A 21545-nucleotide genomic window follows, 5' to 3' on the forward strand; every position below is an offset into this window, starting at 1 on the left:
TAATGCAGGGGTGTCTAAACTGTGGTCCGGGGGTCAAATGCGGCCCTCAGACCAATTTTGTTGGCCCTCCGGCTTCCTCCTAAATTGGCCTAAACAATAAAATGTTTTACTTTTTACTGTTAAATTGGAAAAAGTCAAACATGTTTATGTAATAGCAACCTTAATATTAATGTTCCAAGTCTTATTAAAGGTGTGGAGGCATCAAAACTGTCAAATGCCAAATGATTCACTTCATTGTCGGGTTGTCTGTGGCCCTCTGCCCTTTAGCTTTCAAAATGCGGCCCCCAGTGAAAACGCTTTGGACCCCGCTGCCTTAAGCATAAGCCTCCTAAATTATAATCGCGTATAAACATTAGTGCTGGCAGAGGTTTGGGTTTATGCCAGTTTTTGTTTTGTGTGAGCAGGACCAGTTATTACAAATTACTATTTTGATCCTAAGGAATAGATTCTATTCCTCTTTCACTTCCACACTAATACTTATAAAACTATAATCATGATATTTACTATACATATTGTTTCAGACAGCAGAAATGGCATCATTCTTTCATTTGTGTATTGTTTTGATCTGTTGGAATCACAGCCACACATAATCAAAGTCTCCCCGTGCGTCCGCAGTAAAATCCAGAAGTATTCCCCCACGGAGTCGGCCAAAGTGTACGACAAGGCCGTGAACCGCAAAAACAACATCTTCTTCCACCCGCGGCAAACCATCGACTTCATCTCCAACAACATGGCCCACGCCACGCTCTCCGAGGACGTCAAGCGGCGGATAGTCAAGCAGTACCTCGACGTGAGTACTGTCCTTTACCCGTGTCGCGCCGTCCACCCGCGGCAGATAGTGGAAACACATTAAAATGAGCGGAACACTAGAGGGCGCTGTAGGACTCTGAGCCGCCGCAGAGAGTCCACAAAGGGCGAACAAGAAGTCTTAAAGATGAATCCGTACAAATGATTCCACACGTGTTACCGATCGAATAGTATTAAAAGACTGTTTAAAGGAGAGCTGAATTACAGTATCCGTCACCCCCTTTAAGAGAGCCAGTTGATGGTGAAGAGATCGGCAGGTGAACATTGAAAACGTTTGAGTAACCATGCCGACAGAGAGCACATTCTCGAGTCACTCCTCAATCTAAACTCACTCGTGTGAATCCTGATAATACAAATAAAACAAATTGCTCGACTAAAACACAGACGACGGATTAAAATGTCTGAACCCGATTGTGTTTCACATGATTTCATTGTTATTGCTTTAAACCGTTTCTTAAAGATATAGACTTTGGTTGATGTTTTTAAATTATAATCCAAAGAGTTCCAGAGTTTTAATTATAAATCTCGAATAATAATATTTATTATACATATTGTTTTAGACAGTAGAATTGGCGTTATCTCTCAATCAGTTTTGCCCCAGAATAAAGAACTTGTAAAAACGACCAGATGATAATGTGTCTAATTATAGTGCGTTTTATTCTCCTCCGAGCGGAAAGTGTGTCGTTAGCTCGCTGGCGCCCTCTAAAGGTCGTTATAAACTCTCTCAAGAGTTTAAAGGCGCAATGGACGATTCGTCGGCGATTTGAGAACTCAGGTGGAAGTGCGCATGCGCACTCCCCCGTGTGGACTGATACAACACACACATGCCTTTGTTTATTAGCGCGACGGATCGCGCATCTCGTCTCCCGTAGATTTCCGTCTTCTTCTGAGTCAGCTCGAACAGTCTTTTTCTGTCTTCATTTTGTCCCGTACACTGGGGGAACTATATTATGATAGATCCATGCTCTTAGACACAGGGAAACGTGCTGCTCTCCTGGGGATGAGCTAGAACGAGGCTGCAGGTGAGCGGTAGGTGAATCCTTTGATTGATATGTGGCAGGACTAATCGACAGTCCACGCCACGAGGAAATGAGACTCAGATTTGGGCCAAGAAATCGTCCATTACGCCTTTAACATGAACTAGTTCTGTTTTCACGTGTAAAGACGGTAAAACACCAGGCACACCACCTTTTTAAACCGCTAAACGGCTAAAGCCTGACCTCCTGGAGTTGATGAAAGTCGTTCTTCACGTGTCTTTTTCTTGTCCGTCCAGTTCAAGGTTCTGATGGAGCACTTGGATCCGGACGAGGAGGACGAGGAGGGCGAGGCGTCGGCCAGTGCCAACATCAGAAACAAAGCCATAAACGCTCTGCTCGGCAGCTCCGGCACCGTCCTGTCCGGACCCAGCCCCCGGCACCAGGCCGGGCCCGAGACGGACGACGACGACAGCGAAGGCGACGAGCGAACTCCAGGGGTGAGAGACGTATCCAAGAAGAATCACACGACCACGGCCGGACTAACTTCATTTAACTGGCCATGTTTGTAGAGGTTATTGTACCCCAGAGTTCACTGTGAAGGCTGCACGCTGTCTGCTGCTGAAAATGAAGTATTTTATCTTAAACCCAGAAGTAAGAGTCGTAAGCTGCGCTCTGGGCTGTTCTAAAGTCTGATGATGATTCAAAGTGAATTTAAACGATGCACCTAAGTCTATGTGAGAGCCAGTTGTGTAGATTTAAGAACGTACTTCCTCCTTTTGGCCCCGCCTGCTGCTCGGCGGTCGAGTTGATATCACACGTGCTCCATTTGCGTCGTGAGTGCGAGTCCGGCTCTCCACAGTTTGCTACAGTGTTCTTCTCTCTCTGAACCCTAATTCACGCTATACTATCCTGTCTGATCGAGCCTACGGGCCAAAAAATCCTTTCAAAAAGAAAAGAAAAAGAAAACCAGGTCCCCTTGCTTTATTTAAAGGGGCTGTACCAAATTCTTTCATGAAAATGAAGTCCAATCTGTTTCACCCCAGCACAGATATTGTGTAAAATTCGCTATTCCTGTTCAAATGAGACCGCTGTGTGCTGTCTGCGTCTAACGATAGAGCGTCGTGTTCCCCGTGAGGCAGGCTGGTTGTGTTTGTTCCTCTCACACTGACATGCTCTCTCTCTCTCCCCCCCACAGTCCTCTCGAAAGCCCCGGCGCGGCGACTCGGACCCGGGCCGCATGAGCGAGACGGTGGAGGTGATGGACGTGATCGCGCTCTTCTGTCCCAAGTACAAGGACCGGCCGCAGATCGCCCGCGTGGTCCAGAAGAGCTCGCACGGCTACACCGTCAACTGGATGGCGGGCTCCTACTCCGGGCCGTGGGCGGAGGCCAAGAAGCGCGACGGACGCAAACTCGTGCCCTGGGTGGACACGATCAAGGACTCGGACGTCATTTACAAAAAGATCGCCATGACCAGCAACCATAAACTGAGCAACAAAGTGGTACAGACGTTACGGTCCCTGTACGCGGCGCGGGAAGGCGGGGCTAGCTAATAGTCCCTGTGTGGTGTTGTGTTTTTTTTTTTGTTTTTTTTTTTGTTTCTACTCCTCTTGCCCCGCCCTCGCGCTCCCGCCCTGCCCCGCCCCCCTCAACACCACAGCCAAAACGTCACTGGATTCCTCCCCCTTTTCTCCCCTTCCTCATTTTGTAAGAAGCCCCCGGGAGAAATTTGACACTACATACTTTTACATGAGTTATTCTTGCAAAGAGACTTCTACAGAGGGACTGCTCATGCTGCCGAGTGCGGGAGAAGGAATCCGGAGGGCGTGGGGAGGAACGACCCCGCCCCGCCACGCCCCGAGGGGAAAAGGCCCAGACCGAGACCAGGAGGAAATGTTCGTCAACATTGTAGTGGGAGCCCCTTCGCTGTTGTGCAGCAGATTCTAGTCCTTCATTTCTACTCCCACTGTATTATAGTTTAACACAGCAAAACTAAAATGTTTATATCTCTGAAGACAAAAAATCTGTAAAAAAAAGAAATAAAACCTAAAGTGAATGTTGGAAATTAGTCTTTTTGATGTTCTTATTCAAGTGTTTCGGGGTTTATTATACAATCAGCGTCTGGATGATTTTCAGTTTAGTTTTTAGATATTTGAAAGAAAACGATAAAAGCAGAAAAATAAGATTTTTTTATTATTATTTTATTCACTTTTATTTGTCCAAGCTGTACAATGGCAGAGTCCTGAATATAATTTATTCTATTTCGATCTACGCATGCAGTATACGTGGCCCACAGGAGTATATTTTGTAAATGTAGATTTTGATGTATTAGGTCACCATAGCGTCAGAGGAGGAGTATTTATATCCTTTTGGTGGAACAAATACTGCAATAAATTTTCTACTTCTTTGTCACTTGTTTGCCTAAAGTCTTAATCTGATCTTTCCAATTCATACAAGAAACAAAATCACCTGAACGAATGCTGATTCAACAAGTTCTATTTTCTTTTAGACTTGGCCGAGCTTTATTGGTCTGCAAAGGAAATAACCTGGACACAGCTCAAAAACACTATATATATTAGAAAGATCTGTTTAAGAAGATGAGATGTTTTACCAATTTTCAGATCTGAATCAGATCGACTGGTGAACATTGAGTACTTGTACATTGAGTACTTGTACATTGAGTACTTGTACATTAGGGCTGTGAATTCTCTGTCTACATTGAATGAGTTTTGTGTATTGTTGATGTGGTTTTGCCTTATGAATCCCAACACACACATACTCCTAAAATAGGTTCCTAAATTGATATTTATATGAGTAGATTAATGAAATGCATTAGAATATAATGTCCACACCACCTTTAATGTCACACACACTTGTCATATGAATAGTTCCATACATTCTGCCTCGTCTGCAGCTTAAGAATAACTGCATTCGATGTTGTTTAAAACAGTGGTTCTCAAACTTTTTCAGCCCCAAAATAAAAGCTTTTGGCATTTCTGTTCTGTAATATTGCCTCATGTTTAATGTTTGATTTTATTTTGAGAACATAATCTACATTTTAATCAAGTTTAAGTCTATGTGTCCATTTTCAAACGTTCCCTCATTTCATCTAGGGACCCCTGAAAATGTTTCACGACCCCCAGGTTGAGAACCACTGCTTTAAAGGTTCCACAATACAACATGTTGCATCGATAAGAAGTCAGTCAGCAGACACATGCACTGCAGTGACCCCTGCTCCTGAGGAGATGTCCAGCTGCAGTGAAAGATGGGTCAAATGCAGAGGACACATTTCCCTTTGAGGGCAATACATCAGATCTAAATCACATCTATGCTGAAAAGGTTAAATAATTGTAGATAATTCTTCTCCTGACCAGATACCAAAGTACCAAATACAAATGCCAATATACAACTTGTACAACAAATAACTCCAATCTGACATTTAAGAATGATTTACCCTTGCATTTCACTTGTGTGTGTGAAATATTATTATGCTTTCGTCTGGTATCAATATACTCGGTTTATATGTATTTTTGATTTGTATTTTTACCTGTAATATTTATTTTCAAATATATCTATACATATATTATCAATTTAACAAACACAAACGAAATGAGTTTATTAGAAGCGGAACATAAAACGCGAAGCTGTTGTTTCCCCCGGAGCTCGCAGTTCCGTCACTTCCTGTTGTTGTGAGCGGGAGGTTCGTTTCTTCTTCGCGTTTGAATTTCACGTTAGTTTATTTTTCTCCTGCAGTTTTTCCAGATTAAACCATGGAGCGGTACGTGAGCCAACACTTATAACACTTATAACACTTATAACACTTATAACACTTATAACACTTATAACACTTATTCATGATGATGTGGTTTGTAGTTTGTCTTGTTTGAAATGAGAAAAGCTGTAAAATCAATCTTAGCTTGATTAGTTTAAGCTAACAGTTAATGCTGTGGATTCAATTAAAAGTCGTTAGCTAAAGCCAGTTCCAGGTAAAACATAAAACAACAACAATAATAATCTGCAATGAATTTAAGTAATGCGCTTTCATTTTATACTAATTACAAAGTGAAAAGCTCCAAATTGTCTGTGTTACGACTTGTTGGATACAAAAAAGTAATGACAGATTGTTACTAGAAAATAACAGACTTTGTAACTAGAATATTATGTATTTAACAAGCTTTAATCGGCACGTTTATTTGTGGAGGACAATTCAAAGTCCTTCACAAAACAAGAAAATATGTATTAAACATACAAATAAAACGTGGCACAGACAATAATCAATATCACAGTAAAAAACAAAGCTGAACAGAGATGTACCGTTTTTAAAGTCCTAATACGTCACCTTTCAGCAAAAAAAAACTCTGAAAACTTAATTTAAAGTTGTTTCAAACATTTCCCCTCATTTTAGATCGTTTTATTGCAGTGAAAAACTTGTGTCCTTACAGTGAGGGGGCTTGCCTCTCCACAAACCTGACTTGTACTTGCCTGGAGAATGTTGTGAAGTGTGATTTTGACCCTGCGTACTTTTACTTTGAAATGAAAACAATGAAAATGGAAGTTGAATGGGCCAAAAATCCTAAAATTAGCCTTGATGTGGTCTCTTTTCTTCTCTCTTTATTTGGACAGAGTTTGACTTGCTTGACTCGTCTTAATTGTATTCTTTTGTCCTCTTTTCAGTCGAAGAGTGAGCCGAGCAGGGGGCCGGCATTCAGAGCTGGCCATGAGGGTCCAGGACACCACGCCCCAGAGGTGAGACACGCACTCTGGTACCGTATTTTCCGGACTATAAGTCGCACCGGCCCGAAAAAAAGACCTATAAGTTGCACTGGAGAATGAACTGCGGTTGCAAGTGTGAAAATAACAAATAATATCACATAAGTCGCTCTGGAGTATAAGTCGCACCCCGGCCAAAACTATGAAAAAAGGTGCGACTTATAGTCCGGAATATACGGTATTTTCAAAGAATGAGAAAAATACAATAGTTTCTGAAGGTAAAACGTAAGAAATACAAATATTGAATCAAGTAGAACTATTACTACCAGAGCTGAAACTAACAATTATTATTTTAGTAGCAAACTAGTCCACAGTAATCTTTCTTTTTAGCCAAATGATTATTTCAATTGTACACTTTTTGAACATAATAATACACGTTGAAATGTAATACGCTTTTAGATGGAATTTTTACAAAAAGTACATTACTGACATTATTTATTTACATGAGGCGATTTTAAAAAGCTGCTGTATTTGTTATCAAAGGGTTTTTTCCACATTTGCTTTAGTTTGTATTGTCCAGCTAACGATTACAATGATTCTAACATGATTATAATTGTTTTTTAAAGTGTACTAGTCTCTATATTATTCAGATTACTCACTGCAGTCAATCATAATTTGTACGACGCAAATAACAACCTACAGTAGTACGCATTAAGTTGCTGTACTGATGGTGAAACGTGACTGTAAAAGTGGTGCATTTCTCAGCAGAAAACCTTCATTTGGGAAGCTCAGTATGTCGAGGCCTCAGTCTGTGACGTCGGAGAAGAGGACGAGCTTCTTCGGAGCCAGGTACGACGCCTCTGCACCTTTTATCACTTCTAATTAAGCTTCAAAGTGTCTATCCCGATGTCTTTCACCAGCCTCATGCGAATTATGCTCACGTCTGTTTCGTTTTGCGAGATGGTGTTTGTGGAACGCGTTTTTGGCTCACGAGCTACTTTTATATTCAACAAAGCCCAAAGATCTACGATAGATCTTAATTATTGTATAATTTAGTATTGTTTTTATAGTCGGTATCAAACAGGTTTTTGTTTATCCATAATTAGGCTATAGCAGTGTTCTCAATTATTTTCTGATAAGCCCCTCCCCTAAGAAGAAAACACTTCACGCCCCCCGACTCTCCGCCGCCACTATAAATACGGAGCGTATAAACCCCGCACCCCCGATATGTTATGTGTGTTTTATTGATGTGTAATTTATTTGGCTTCATGCTGTCGGTGCCAGCATTAATTTTTCAAAAACAATCAACGTCCCCACTCTTTAATACAGCATATTAATTTAAAAATAAAATGGCCACAAATGGATTAAATAATATAAAAGTATGCTTATTGGCCCCTCATTGTAGCTCTTTTAAGCATTATATCATTTATTCGTGAGATTATCTCCATGCTAACGCTCGGGGGAGGGGCTTGCAACTTTGAGAAAGTTACACTCCTCACGCCAACAACAAACAGATTTGTGAAGAATAAAAGAGCATTTACAGGTAAGATTACGCTCTGGATTTACCCGTCTCCGCTTCTTCTCTTTCCCTCCGTCTCCTTCGTTGAGCTTCTGCGTTCCGTGGCTCCACTTAGCGAGCCGCACTGAGCGACTGCTTTGCTCTCCCGCTGACTGACCTCTGTGTGGCGTTTCCGGATCTTTCCGGCGCAATCGACCCCACTGCCTCTGAGATCGACCGGTTGATCACGATCGACGTATTGGGCACCCCCTGGTTTAAACGCGCACGCCTGGTGGGACTGTGCACATTTCATCAAAAAAATATTTAGGATTTTACTTAAAAATGTGCCCATTATCCCTCCGTTTGACCATTTTGGTGACGTTTCTAGTTGTTTTTCCTGGTTGGACATGTGCAGCGGACGCATTTGAATTTGTTCAAGGATTGTAGAAAAGGATTCAAGCATAGTCGCCGGTCAATCTTCTTTGTTACCCTGCGATAACTGTGTCCTGATGACTGCTCTTGAATCCTGCAGCGTTGTCAGGGTAACGGGCAAAGTGTGATCTTTCCTGAATAGTTTTAGAATTGGCAGATCTGGTGTAAAGTCACATTTGAACTATTATTTAGCGTCATGTATCCGTCTAGTACTTCATAACCAAGTAAAGTTTGAAATATGTTGCAGTAAAACGAGTTGTTTCTGACCTGTCAAAGGCATCACATTGTATACATTTTATTTTGAAATGCCTCGCTTGTTCGGATTAAATGAGAGACTTTTGTGATGTCAATCGTTTCCGTCCACATCAGTGTCATTGTGTAAAGTGTCTTCTCGTCGTCGTCTTTGCTCAGGACGAGCGGAGTCGGCGTCTCGTCCGTCTTCGGGGGAACGGAAAAGATCAAAGACGTCCGTCCGCTGCACGACAAGTCCTACGTCCAGCAGTGCATCAAGCAGTTACACGAGGTCAGCGCAATGATTAGTCGACCGCTCTAATAATTGTTAGTTGCAGTCCTGATATTTGTGTGAAATGGCATTAACGCTGGCTCTTTTTGTCCCTCTAGTTCCTGACTGACCATGGCTTCCCGGGGCCGCTCTCGCCCAAGATGCTGCAGTCGCCTTCAACCAAGGAGTTTGTGAAGATGTTCGAGTTCATCTACCGCCAGATCGACCCCACCTTCGAGATGCCCAGCCAGAAGGTGGAGGAGGAGATCCCGGCGCTCTTCAAAGCCCTGCGGTAAGGAGCCGGGCCACGCCTTCACGCGGGTGTTTGAAGTGCATTTAAAGGGATGCACCCATACGAGTGCTGCATTACCAGTGCTTGACCTAATGCGTGCTGTCAGTATTTCTGTAGTAATGGTGTTTATGTTCATGTGACACTTCAGAGGTTCAGTCTGTCAGAAAGTTTAATGTTCCTCTTTATGTTGACTTTGACTGGCCACATTCACATGGCACAAACTAAAGTACAAACTGTTGTCTTAAGAAGACAAAATAGAATACAATCACTTGTTTTTGGTGCGTTTTCTCTTTCATTTTTAACTTTGTTAAATCTGTGAATATTTCAATTAATTCATATTGAAATGAAAGACGTGTGTATTGTACGTGTATTGAAATGGCTCTTGTGGTTGAAGGTATCCGTTTGTGCTGTCCAAGAGCTCCATGTTCTCTGTGGGGGCCCCTCACACGTGGCCCCAGGTGCTCGGGGCCTTAATGTGGCTCATCGATAACGTCAAGGTGAGAAACGCTTTATTATTCTTCAATTAGACTAATATAATATAAACATTTATGTGATCGGTATCGGCTGATCAAACTTTATATTCCATAAATGTTGTGGTGGTTTTCAGATCGCACAGGGCCTCAGCAAACAGGATCTGCTCTTCAGTGACTTCTGTGAGGACGACGGGAACCTGGAGGATGGAGTGGAGTACAACAGGGTACACACAGGCTGTATATGCAGTAATATATGCAGTACTATCAACAAGAATCACAGTCCTATTTGTTATGTGAAATATAAAGTCCTTTTATGACGAAAGATTCATAAATAATACACTTAATGTTGTAAATATTCTCTAGAATCCTTAAGGCGCCACATTTCCAGCTTTGATTATGTCTCGATGTACAATAGAAATAGTTTGACTAATTGAAAGTCTAACGGGAAAAATGATACTTGGGCTGCAACTAACGATTATTTTAGTCAACTATTCAAACTATAATTTCTCTTTTATTGAGAGTTTTTATGTCATGAATAATGTGACTGAAGGCCTACAGTTACATTTACCTGTAACGTGTATTATTGTGACACTGGCTTTGTTTTAGGGTGTTTAGTCCAGAGAACTGGACCAGATTGACTCGTCATGATTAATTACTATGTATTATAGTTCTACATCATTGTGAGGAAAAGGTGAAGGAAAAAGGTGAAAATGACAGGATTTGATGCTGAATTCTCGACGTTAATACACAAAGTAATTACTGTAAATCCAAAATGCAGGAACAATTTGTTCATGTTTTTATCATGTTTTTCCTTTAAAAAACGATTGTGTAAATGATACGAGCTTTGGCTCTTGTTTACAGGAAGGAAATCTATATAAGATTTAAAGCAAAATGTCAGGACAGTGCTGTGGGAAATGGGAATGAGACCAGGGAAAGACATTCAAACTGGATTCAAACTCATAACGTTTGTGCGATCCATTCATCTACCAAGGGGCACAATTAAAATACAGTTTTTTCCGGACGATAAGTCGCACCAGCTGAAAAATGAATGATACAGAAGTCAAAATTTTTGGGGAAATTTATTGATAAAATCCAAGTCCACGAACAGACATTTCATCTTGAACTGCAGTTTAAAATAAGAGATTAGAGAACATGATGAATAGGTGTATGTATGCTAACGCTAACACCTTCTGCTACATGACGCTTAGGGCCTAGAGCGCCCTCTTGCGGTCGTTGGTGTGAAAATAACGAATGATATCACATATACGTGGCTCTGGAGCGCGGGCCACATACGCCCCCGTTTGGTCTGGCCTATTTAAAAAAGTAATATTTTTTTAAAAGGCCAGACCTGGGCATTTGTGGCCCCAGGGGCAAGATGTGTGAAAAGTGTAGTCTAACCTGTCGTACGCACTTGACACGTGGAATACTTTTGCCCCGTGTACTTTTAAACGTGTTCCTCTGTTATTCTCAGATGTTCTTCAACTACACGGCAGAGACCTACGCCAAGTTCATCCAGGGCCAGGACACGTTCGAGGAGGAGGACGAGGCCTTCATTAATAAACTACGTAAGTTTTGCCTCGTCAGAATGTACATGAAAGTCATTCAGTAAAGTACTACTTCAGTAAAGCTTCATCCTTTCGTTTAACTTCACCGTTTCTTTAGAAAGTCAACATTGAGTGCACATTTTAAACCTGACCTAAATGATTTGTTGTAGTTTTTATATGTTAAGAAGTGCAGCAAAACCAACTTGAGCTCGTTAAAATGAAGAATACTGAAGTTAAAGGCGGTATGGACGATTTTTCAGCGATTTGAGAACTCAGGTGGAAGTGCACATGCCACTCCCCCGTGCACATGCCACTCCCCCGTGCACATGCCACTCCCCCGTGCACATGCCACTCCCCCGTGCGGACTGATACAACACACGTGCGTTTGTTTATTAGCGCAACGGAGCGCATCGCATTGCTCGTCTCCTGTACATTTCTGTCCACGTCTGCGTCAGCTCAAACTGTCTTTCTCCGTCTTCATTTTGCCCCGTACACTGAGGGAACTATATTATGATAGATCCATGCGCTTAGGCACGCGGAAACGTGGGGACGAGCCTGACGCTGCTGCAGGTGAGCAATAGGTGCGTTTTATGATTGATACGTGGCAGGACAAATGATTTATCCACGCCACGAGGAAATATGACAAAAAATTTTCTGAAAATCGTCCATACCACCTTTAAATGAACAAGTAAAGCTTCAGTGCAATACATTTGATTCCTGTGATAGTTTCTTTGCGGATTACATATTATTCACGTTTTTTTTGTCCTTCTGAGCGACACCTACGGCTACAATGGACTAAAGTCATTCTCCATCGACTAATAAACACATCCTCGCGGCGATTATTAGTCACAAACGCACGAAACTCTCACAATCTGACAAAGCATCTGGTCAAACTTGCCGTGAAAGTGTGAGTAAACGGTGTCTTTAGATGTAAAAAGGTGGATTAAACTCAATGTTCATTCCCAAAACTCCAGCTCACTCGTAATACCGATAAACGAGGACGCCATTGACCGATTCAGCAACTAAACGACTACAGCCCTGGCGTATCGTGAGAGTGCTCTGCTGTTCAGTGGCTGACGTGTGTGTGTGTGTTTGTGTTTGTGCAGAAAAACTGTACAACGTGGATGAAGCGTACCTGGCCTCGATGGAGGAGAAGCACCGATTTCTGAGCGAAGAAGTGAATCGACTGGAGAAGGAGAGCCACAAGGTCAGGAGGCACAACGTCCGGGCGGGTTTTCCGTCCGTTTTAAGACTTCAAACGAAACGATAAAGCGTAAAACAAAGATCAGAATGACAAAAGTGTAAAAGTAGGAAAAGGAAGCTTTCCGGTATCTGATTTTTAGAAAACTAGTCTCCAAATTGTCGGAGTTATGAAAGAACATTGGTGATAGCAAGCAATGGATGATAGTATGATAAAATGTGTCTATAAAGAGATTACCGTATTATCCGGACTATAAATCACACCCGAGTATAAGTCGCACCGGCAAAAAACTGCATAATAGAGAAGAAAAAAAACATAAGTCTCTCTGGAGTATAAGTCGCATTTTGGGAGGGAAATGTATTTGATAAAATCCAAGACAAAGAACAGACATTTCATCTTGAAATGCAGTTTAAAATAATAGATTAAAAAACATGGTGAACAGGTGTACGTATGCTAACACTAACGCTAACACTTTCAGCTACAGGACGCGTAGAGCCTTGAGCGCCCTCTTGAGGGAATGATATTACATATACGTCGCTCTGGACCAGGGGTGGGCAAACTACGGCCTGTTGTCTTTAATCCGGCCCGACCAATTATGGCAAGTAATATTTTAAAAAAGGCCAGACCTGGGCATTTGTTGCCCCAGGGGCAAGATGTGGCCTCTGCATGTTTTAATCTGGACCCTAGAAAGATTTTAGTTTGCATCTGTCTGCACTTGTATCCTTAATAAAGACATGAAATTAATTAAATAATGGATTCAATAGCCTATATTTGACATTTAATTTTTAAAAATGTATTTCTTTCACACAATGATCGTGGGCCGGCCCTCCGCTACTTACCTGGATTTGAAAATAATTGCCCACCCCTGCTCTGGAGTATAATTTGCACCCGGCCAAACTATGAAAAAAGGTGCGACGATCGAACGTTTAGAACAGAACAATTTTCTTTTTAATCATCATTTATAGTAAAAAATTAAATAAAGGGCTAATTCCATCTTCAAAACAACATTGAGATGATCTAAATTTCATGCATTTCTAAATCGTCCACATCAAAAGTCGGCGCTGTTTGTGACGTAAACAAAGCGATGGTCAGATCCTGCAGTGCAGCATCGCTCACGTTTCACGGCTCTCGTGTTTGTGGCTCTCTGACGTTTGGGTGCACAGGATCGTCTCATGCCCAAGCGGCTGGAGAAGGTGAAGCTGCAGACGGACCTGAAGAAGCTCCAGAGCTACAGGAGCGAACTGGACACGTTCAGGGCCAACCTGGAGGGCAAAGGGGCGGAGCTGTCCGAGGAGCTGGACAACACGGGTACGAGGCGGCTTTAAGTTCATGTGGGGCATTCAGAGGTGGGCGACGCTCGGTTACGTTTACAAACCCCCGTACTTTTACCCCCACGAGGGTTCTTTGTAAATGTGTTGGTTCCTCTTCCCACTGTGAGTAAATCTACAAGTGACTTAAGCTGCTTACATTTATTTATATCAATGAGCATGTAAGGCTTCCATATGTAAATGAGGCGTTTTGTGCGTAAATATTGCCCTTATCTGAGGTTTATAAATGTGAAAAATAGATGGAGCCAGGTTTGAATTACTTGCAGCATTTGACAAATCAGATACAAAAGAAATGACAAAGGGATTTTTTGATTTCTCATTTAGTATTTGAGTAAATTAGACTGTGAATTGGAGTAAAAATAAAGCGATATCCTTGTACCCGAGCGATCCTCTTGTACCCGAGCGATCCTCTTGTACCCGAGCGATCCCCTTGTACCCGAGCGATCCCCTTGTACCCCGAGCGATCCCCTTGTACCCCGAGCGATCCCCTTGTACCCCGAGCGATCCCCTTGTACCCCGAGCGATCCCCTTGTACCCGAGCGATCCTCTTGTACCCGAGCGATCCTCTTGTACCCCGAGCGATCCCCTTGTACCCGAGCGATCCCCTTGTACCCGAGCGATCCCCTTGTACCCGAGCGATCCCCTTGTACCCCGAGCGATCCCCTTGTACCCGAGCGATCCCCTTGTACCCCGAGCGATCCCCTTGTACCCCGAGCGATCCCCTTGTACCCCGAGCGATCCCCTTGTACCCCGAGCGATCCCCTTGTACCCCGAGCGATCCCCTTGTACCCGAGCGATCCCCTTGTACCCCGAGCGATCCCCTTGTACCCGAGCGATCCCCTTGTACCCCGAGCGATCCCCTTGTACCCCGAGCGATCCCCTTGTACCCCGAGCGATCCCCTTGTACCCCGAGCGATCCCCTTGTACCCCGAGCGATCCCCTTGTACCCGAGCGATCGGTTTGGCCGCTCGTTCCGCCTCTGCTCACGGACGGTTCGCCTTGTGCTTCGCAGTCGGTCACCTGGACTCCCTGAAACACGAGCGCCACCAGCTCCAGGTGCGTCTGCAGAATCAGAAGTTCACGCCGGCCGACGTGGAGAGGATCAACCGCGAGAAGAGCGAGCTGCAGCAGACCATCACCAGCCTCAGCCGCTCCCTGGAGCAGGCCGAGCAGCACAAGTGGAACGAGGAGATGGCTCTGGCCAAAGTCAAGGAGAAGGTACGGGAGCGCCATCAGAGCTACAGTATTTGTGTCACGTTTGATAGTGCAACATTTAAGTGCATATGGCAGTTTTTCATGGTTTTGTAACTGATATTTTGTTTGGTGGGATAGAAAACAACTGTTGAATGACAGGAAGTGGAGCTGAAAACATTTTAAACAATCATTTAACTGAAAAAGCTGTTAGATGTTATTATCTGTTAAATCATATCTATTATGCAGTAGCGTCAGGGGACTTTTATGACTAGGCGAGCAGACTTGGGGTGTTCAAGGCTGAGTTTCAAACCCTGTGAAGGGGGAATGCTCATCCCTTTGAGCTAAAATCCCATACCTTTTTTAATAACTGCTGAATGCAAAGATTCCCACAACGGTTTCTTCAGCGTGGTTTGAGCTCAGATCCATGGGTTTGAGGCTGTGTGGTCCTCAGAGCAAATGTGCAGAGCTTTAAAAGAACCTGCTGTCCGCTCTGATTCTGAAAGCTCATGTTAGAGGGCGGAGCATGAACGGGCCTCTGAACACGCCCACAGACTGAGCAGCTGCAAGAGAAGAACCAAGCTTCCTGCAGTACTGCTCGGCGGCCTGTAGAGGACACTGAAAGACACGGTAGCGAGGAAGTACAATTTTACAGTAAAAGTGACGTAAATGATCAAACTGGGTACAATATAAACACAATTATTTGTAAAAAAGTATTAAAAATCATGTTTACGTTTTAGTGGCATGTGAAGTTCAACCTGCCATTATGCACTTCAAGTCTCTTAATGGTCTTTCTTTGTCCTTGTTTTAGTTGTATTAATGTCATATTTTTGTCAGAATATGTTTCCATATTTTATGATCCCCCTCAAATGTGTGTGTTTTTGTCTTAGATGGAGCTGAGGCTGGCCGAGTACCATAAGCTGGCTCGTAAACTGAAGCTGATCCCTGCGACGGCGGAGAACGCCTGTGGACACGACTTTGAGATCCGGCCTGGAGACTCCAACACGGCCCAGCACAAGACCCAGATACAGGTGCCCAGGGCCTCAAGAGCGCGTTCTCTGGTGGCAGAAGCGCTTGGCGTCGTAGCCGAGTCGCAGAAGCGCTTTGAGTCTTAGCCAAGTTTTTAAATAAAAGCACAACTCGGGTGAATTTCAAACAAGTAAAATAGTCTAAATGCATTGCCTGTGGAAAAGGCTGTATTTTAGGGCTGTTGGTGCTTTTAGTTTGTCACGGTTGGTGATTCCAGGGTGTGTAATGGTCTCGTGTGGTGCAGATGCCCCTGAGGAAGCTGATCAGCGACGTGGAGGAGGAGAAAAGCCGCCTGGCCAACGTCAAGCTCAGCCTGGAAGAGTCCTTGGAGCAGGTGGGTTAAGGCCGGCTCAGAGCAGCTCTTCAAACTGATATAGAAATAAAGTGATCTTGAATTGGATCGATCGTGTCTGATGGATCACTTTGAGAATCGGCCCTTTCATAGACTATAAATATGATCAAAAACACGATGGAGAACAATTTGAGGTTCTAGTGCAGATGACGCATATTGGTGTCGGGTCTGAACTGGCATCTTTAATTTCTCATGTTTTGTTTGTTGTAGTGTAATCGCGGAGAACTTCCTGAAGCTCCTGTGTGGCCATCAATACAATGTAATCAATGATGTTTGTCACTTCTTCAGGTGAACTCCAACATCTTTGACAAAGCCAACGACCTGAAGCAGCTGCGGGAGCAGATCCGAAAACTGGACGAGCGCCTGGACTCAAACAAACAGGCGAGTGTGTGTTTAAACATGTGGGTTCATCTAATCTAGTTCTTGGCTGTCTAAAGGCAAATTAAACTGCCCAGTCCAAAACTGCAGCCAAATCACTCCATTTTTTTCTCTTATGTTGTTGTCCCTATAAATACTGTATAAATGCTAATAATACTAAATAATGTGGTCGACTAATGCAGTATGAACTGTGACGACTAAAGGACGACGGCCCCAAAACCATGGAAACCAAACACAAGTGCCTCTGTCTCAATTGGCTCGTGGGCTGTTGGCACTTTGCAAGTACAATTGAGACTAGATATTAACCTGACGGCGAAGAACAATTCAATTCGATACTCTTTTTGTTGTAAAATGGAGATCAATAAACCATAACGTATATAAATAAAACTGACACAACAACCCAAAAGCATACAAAACCTTTCAACAGTATGATTAAAGAGAAATGTGCTGCAATACAAAAATGTCAGAATGAAACACCATAGCAGTTTTTATAATCGAGTTGTAGATGTTGATTATTTGATCCTCTAACGGCTCAAATGTTCATAAACTACAAAAAAAATCTGTCTAAATGAGCGTAACGATTCATCAAGACTGAGACTAAAGGTGGGTTGAATGTTAATACAAGCTGGTGATGTGCAGGAGCTGGAGCGCGAGGAGCAGGAGTGGGCCGAGGAGGTGGAGTCCATGGAGCAACACCGCTCTCTGCTGGAGAAGAAGGTGAACCACGGCTACGACGACGCCGTGCAGCAGCTGAAGGCCGCGCAGCAACAGTAAGACGCCGGCGTAACACACGAGCACAGGCGCCGTTCAGCACGCGCGCCGTTCAGCGCACAAGCTGGTGGTGGAAGCCCTCCTCTGATTGGCTGGCTTGTGACTGTCCACATCATCTTTGCTGATTGGCTAATCCAAAGCTTTTACCTACCGTAACTTGAACCAGTTCTAACCAATGCCCGACCATAACCAGGCCAACAGCAAAGCAGCCAATCAGAGGCCACGCTTCACCTGCCATCCTGTAAAAAGGACCAGGATGCATTGGTGCAAATTCTTCACAATAACAACAACAGCAAGTATCAAGGGAGCTGTCTACAAGTAAGACGAGCAACAAGTGTCTTTTATACACGTCGTGTTTGAACAGGAGTCACTCAAGGAGGCGTACTTTCCCCTGCCCTGTTCATTATTTACATGGCCCCCTCGGCATCAAGGATGTCAAACACAGCACCGTTTGAACTGCTCCAGCATCCCACTGAACTGAATGTACAGGAGCTATAGGAAGACCCGGTGCAGGCAGCAAAGTTCCTTAGTCTACAACTCTATAACTAATGGCAACGGAGCTAACGACAGCGACGCAGCGTTCATTTTACATGACACACAAACGGGTCGACTATAGTTAAATCACAGTTCTATATCACTGCACTGTGGACATCGCAATAGCAAACTCAAAATGCTCCACTGCTTTTTAATGCGTGGTGAAGTTGATGCTCACACGTGTTACATGATGTGGCTTTGATCAAACATGTTTTTGTGCCTTTGCTGAGTGAAATTGTGATGACGCGTGTTCCTTTTCCTCAGGTATCACTTGGTCCTGCAGGAAACAAACGAGGAGAGAAGAACTGTGAATAATAACTTGGCCTCAGTGTTAGCCACAGCAGCCAACCACCTGTCAATCACAGAGGTAAGTGCTTCACCTTTTCTCTTTTAAACCTGTAAATGTCTCAGTGGAGGTTCAGCTGCTCGACACTCTCGTTCCAGTTGTGGAGTTAATGTCACATTAATAACTTAGTGTTGAACCGGGGAGGAGGCGTGTCAAGTTCTTTGCATTAGAGCCAGGAGCTTTCGAGGGCCCTTCATTAGGAACAGACTGCCCTCCACTTTACCATCAGGTTTTAGGTTCGGTGCATGTTTTCAGCATGAACCCTTTTGTTTCACATTTCATCTTTTCAACTGTTTCATGTTTGAAGTTATACGAAGATTATCAATGGCAAAATCAATCTAATCCAAAGGCATCAGAAGTGTTGCGAATAGCACCCTTTAAAATAAACGGTATATTTAATCCAATCAAACGATCAGAAATGTTAGCAAAGAATAGACATTGTAAATTTACACATTTGAACAACATTGAACATCAAAAACTAAGCCCATTTTCGTATAAAAATCATTCTTTTCATCATACAAACATAAAAGGGGAGTTGCAATATTGATTTCAAACGACCTTTGAGAAAGGTTTTGAATGTAAAGACAGATTAGACATGTACTGATTAAAGGAACTATAAATGGAAAGATTTTTACTCTGCTGAACGTGTGTGCTCCGCGTGGGCGTGACATCACCTTCTATACTGATATTATGGACCTGATTGCGAACCACTCTGAGGGAACCCTGGTCTGAGGCGGCGATTGGAACCTTCAGCCTACAATAGACGTGTCTCACTCAAGATGGCGGCAGTGTAGGGTCAAAGAGGACAGGAAGACACCAGGCAACACAACTTCACTAGTTTTAATGTTTCAGAAATGTGACTTGGAACAATCACGATGACTTAAGCGTATCCTGTGAGCATCGTTACGCTCGACGACGCCGTTTTGTGACGCTTTGTCCGTTTGCGTTTGTGCTCAGGAATTAATGGAGGACGTGCACGCTCGGGTGGAGCGCATCTGTTCCAAGGCCGTGGAGGAGGACGAGGCCGTCGTTCTGCAGCACGAGCAGATGTTTAAGGAGTTTAAAGACAAAGCCGAGCGTCTGTAGAGGGCAGACTGAACTCCTGGCAGCAGCAAAAAGGCTGCAAACAAATGTATGACACAAAATGCACCGACGACCAACGACTGGACTGATATAATGGACTTTCATAAAATGGAAAACATCACATTCTGACTTAATTTGAAAATACACACTTTTGACTGACTTTTTTTGAATGATTTCTTTGGGGTTTTTTGTGCCATGATTTTCTCTCTTCTTATTTGTTTATATCTACTGCTTTATGTCTGTTTGTGTTTTACTTTTGAAAAAATAAAATAAATAGTTAATTGTAAATTTCCTAGTGTGATGTCATCAATTACAAACAGGAAGTGACATTATAAATCTTAAACATTTTTTTTCTGTGATAACATTTTTAGCCAAATTCAAAATACATTTATCTTAAAGAGTCGTCGTGCACCTGTAGGGGGCGCTTTAATGACCAGGTTCAACATTTGAGCATTTCTATGTTGTATATATTTTGAGTCTCCTGGTTACACAGCGGGACAAACGCAGTTAAGTGGCCTACAAAGGGTGCGTGCTGCAGAGTTTCTACACCTGACACTAATCCGAGCCAGGGAGAGGTCAGGAAACAAGCGGACAGATGGTCAAGCACCTGTAAGAGCCTTTAAATACACGCGCTGCACACGCTCTGGACGGGAAAGCAACGAGACAAGGGGCCGGGGCCGGGGCCGATGGACGGTCTCCTGGAGGACTGGCCGGAGGCGCTGGGGCTCTTCGGGTCGGTGTGGTTGGAGTCCCTGGGCGCCTCTCCGGGCAGGTGCGCTCCTTCTGCAGGGTGCGCTCCTCCTCCAGGGTGCGCTCCTCCTCCAGGGTGCGCTCCTCTGGGATGCTCTCCTCCAGGGTGCGCTCCTCCTCTGGGATGCTCTCCTCCAGGGTGCGCTCCTCCTCTGGGATGCTCTCCTCCAGAGTGCGCTCCTCCTCTGGGATGCTCTCCTCCAGGGTGCGCTCCTCCTCTGGGATGCTCTCCTCCAGGGTGCGCTCCTCCTCTGGGATGCTCTCCTCCAGGGTGCGCTCCTCTGGGATGCTCTCCTCCAGGGTGCGCTCCTCCTCCGGGGTGCGTGCTGTGCCTGGAGGCCTTGGAGTGCCTGCGCTTGGACCTGTTGAGCCGCATGGACGTGTTGCTGGAGCACCGCGACGTGTGTTTGAATCTGCTGGGGCCCCTGTGCACCGACGACCCCCACGTGTGGCTGTTCCTGCAACACTGAAGGGACTTTGTGCATTTGACCTTTTATTATTTTGAGTGCAATATATATTAAAGCGCATTATTATTGTTGTTGTTGTTGTTGTGTTTTATGTAACTTAAAGGATAGCATGAAATAAGACTTTATTCAGGTTCAAGCTTTGGAACAGTGGGAAAACTCAAAAGTGTTTTTTGTAGTGGGTAAAACTATTACAAAGAGCAGTGTGCTTATGTCCCCCATTTCCTAGATTGAGAGCAGCATGATTGGGGAACAGCAGGGCCCTTTGTTTATGTGAGGTGCCTATATGTTCCCCCTCAATAGAATGTGGAACATATGCACCCTGTCGATGCTACTCTGTGCCAAATAGAGGCTAAAAAGCAAAAGAATCAACATTGCATACAGGGCCTAATGGGTAAAAACGCAGAAGTACTTTTTGTGTTCTTGCATAGCCTTTTTACATCAAAATAACATAACGTGCTGAATTAAATAGACTAAATGCCCAACGAATAATAATTTACATACACACATTTCTTTTTTTTCTTGTTGTAAATTCAGGCTTTATCTAAAATAATAAAAAATAACCAGTCTGCTTATTATGGCTGGAGTTTCCAACAGCCTTACGTGGACTTATAAGGATGTCAAGATGATTTGGTTAATTGATAATCATAGTTATTCAGGTTACAATATCATCGTAAGAGCCAAGTAATAATACATTTCTGAAGCAAAATTAAGTATATTTTATGATTATACAGCTCAAAAAATGACTTAAATGTAAATAATTTTATTTTATCTGAATGTTTTTGTCACATAAATCTGGTCACAAACTTGAGAAACAGTGACCACGATAAGAAGCGTTAAATCGTGATGTTTTTTCTCACAATAATCATAAGCCTAAAATGTTA

General features: G+C 43.5%; 2 protein-coding genes across 3 annotated transcripts in view; both read left to right on the forward strand.

The window, feature by feature from the left end:
* nipbla (NIPBL cohesin loading factor a) overlaps positions 1 to 4195 on the forward strand; it is a 31056-nt gene extending 26861 nt beyond the window's left edge. For both annotated transcript variants that reach the window (XM_072433735.1, XM_072433736.1), the window contains exons 47-49: positions 616 to 790; positions 2081 to 2281; positions 2980 to 4195. In XM_072433735.1, coding sequence (XP_072289836.1) covers positions 616 to 790; positions 2081 to 2281; positions 2980 to 3336 — 733 coding nt within the window. In that variant the 3' untranslated portion in view covers positions 3337 to 4195. The remainder of the gene's footprint in view (positions 1 to 615; positions 791 to 2080; positions 2282 to 2979) is intronic.
* A 1278-nt stretch (positions 4196 to 5473) lies between these two features.
* On the forward strand, positions 5474 to 19535 carry ndc80 (NDC80 kinetochore complex component). Its single transcript, XM_072433845.1, has 17 exons — positions 5474 to 5561; positions 6458 to 6529; positions 7262 to 7342; positions 8835 to 8946; positions 9045 to 9217; positions 9612 to 9714; positions 9825 to 9914; positions 11162 to 11255; positions 12341 to 12441; positions 13599 to 13743; positions 14776 to 14981; positions 15845 to 15985; positions 16228 to 16317; positions 16624 to 16716; positions 17353 to 17483; positions 18283 to 18385; positions 19322 to 19535. The coding sequence occupies exons 1-17, from the start codon at positions 5554 to 5556 to the stop codon at positions 19448 to 19450; spliced, it is 1872 nt and encodes a 623-aa protein (XP_072289946.1). The 5' UTR covers positions 5474 to 5553; the 3' UTR covers positions 19451 to 19535.
* Positions 19536 to 21545: the final 2010 nt, after the last annotated feature.

Source organism: Eucyclogobius newberryi, unplaced genomic scaffold, assembly GCF_026437365.1.
Source record: "Eucyclogobius newberryi isolate DKJ021-1_F unplaced genomic scaffold, fEucNew1.0.hap1 SCAF_6, whole genome shotgun sequence".
NCBI classification, from domain to species: Eukaryota; Metazoa; Chordata; class Actinopteri; order Gobiiformes; family Gobiidae; genus Eucyclogobius; species Eucyclogobius newberryi.

Bases quoted from the DNA above. Each gene is read 5' to 3' on its own strand.
- ndc80 (XM_072433845.1), top strand. The intron at 9,715-9,824 runs GTGAGAAACGCT...GGTGGTTTTCAG, and splicing joins GGCTCATCGATAACGTCAAG to ATCGCACAGGGCCTCAGCAA. The intron at 16,717-17,352 runs GCGAGTGTGTGT...GGTGATGTGCAG, and splicing joins GCCTGGACTCAAACAAACAG to GAGCTGGAGCGCGAGGAGCA.